This window comes from Penaeus monodon, chromosome 28 (genome assembly GCF_015228065.2).
Source record: "Penaeus monodon isolate SGIC_2016 chromosome 28, NSTDA_Pmon_1, whole genome shotgun sequence".
Taxonomy (NCBI): Eukaryota; Metazoa; Arthropoda; class Malacostraca; order Decapoda; family Penaeidae; genus Penaeus; species Penaeus monodon.
Window position 1 is genome coordinate 32,644,316 of NC_051413.1, and position 283 is coordinate 32,644,598.

At 37.5% G+C, this 283-nt stretch overlaps 1 protein-coding gene across 1 annotated transcript in view; it reads right to left on the reverse strand.

Moving 5' to 3' along the window:
* LOC119591177 (cartilage oligomeric matrix protein-like) overlaps window positions 1-283 on the reverse strand; it is a 14,802-nt gene that overhangs the window by 14,042 nt on the left and 477 nt on the right. Inside the window, exon 2 of the mRNA XM_037939886.1 lies at window positions 44-169. Within this exon, the coding sequence (XP_037795814.1) occupies window positions 44-169 (126 nt within the window). The remainder of the gene's footprint in view (window positions 1-43; window positions 170-283) is intronic.

Below are 283 nucleotides of genomic sequence, written 5' to 3' on the forward strand. Positions count from 1 at the left end.
TTATGTTTTTTTTTGCAATAAATGTTTTTTACCAAACAAGCACCTTTGCAGTCGAACCCATTGCCAAAATAGTATTCATTACACGTGCAGGTGTAGTTGCTACCATGAATAGGTTCACAGCTGGCTTTGATATGGCAGTCACTCTCGTTCCTAAGGCATTTGTTCTTTTCTGTTTCAGAAGAAATCAATGGTTAATGTATTTCTCGCTGAGGTTAACTAGTGCAATGTGCTACACATAAATTCATGCATTCAGTTTGTCCCGGACGTTCTATTAGTCATTTAC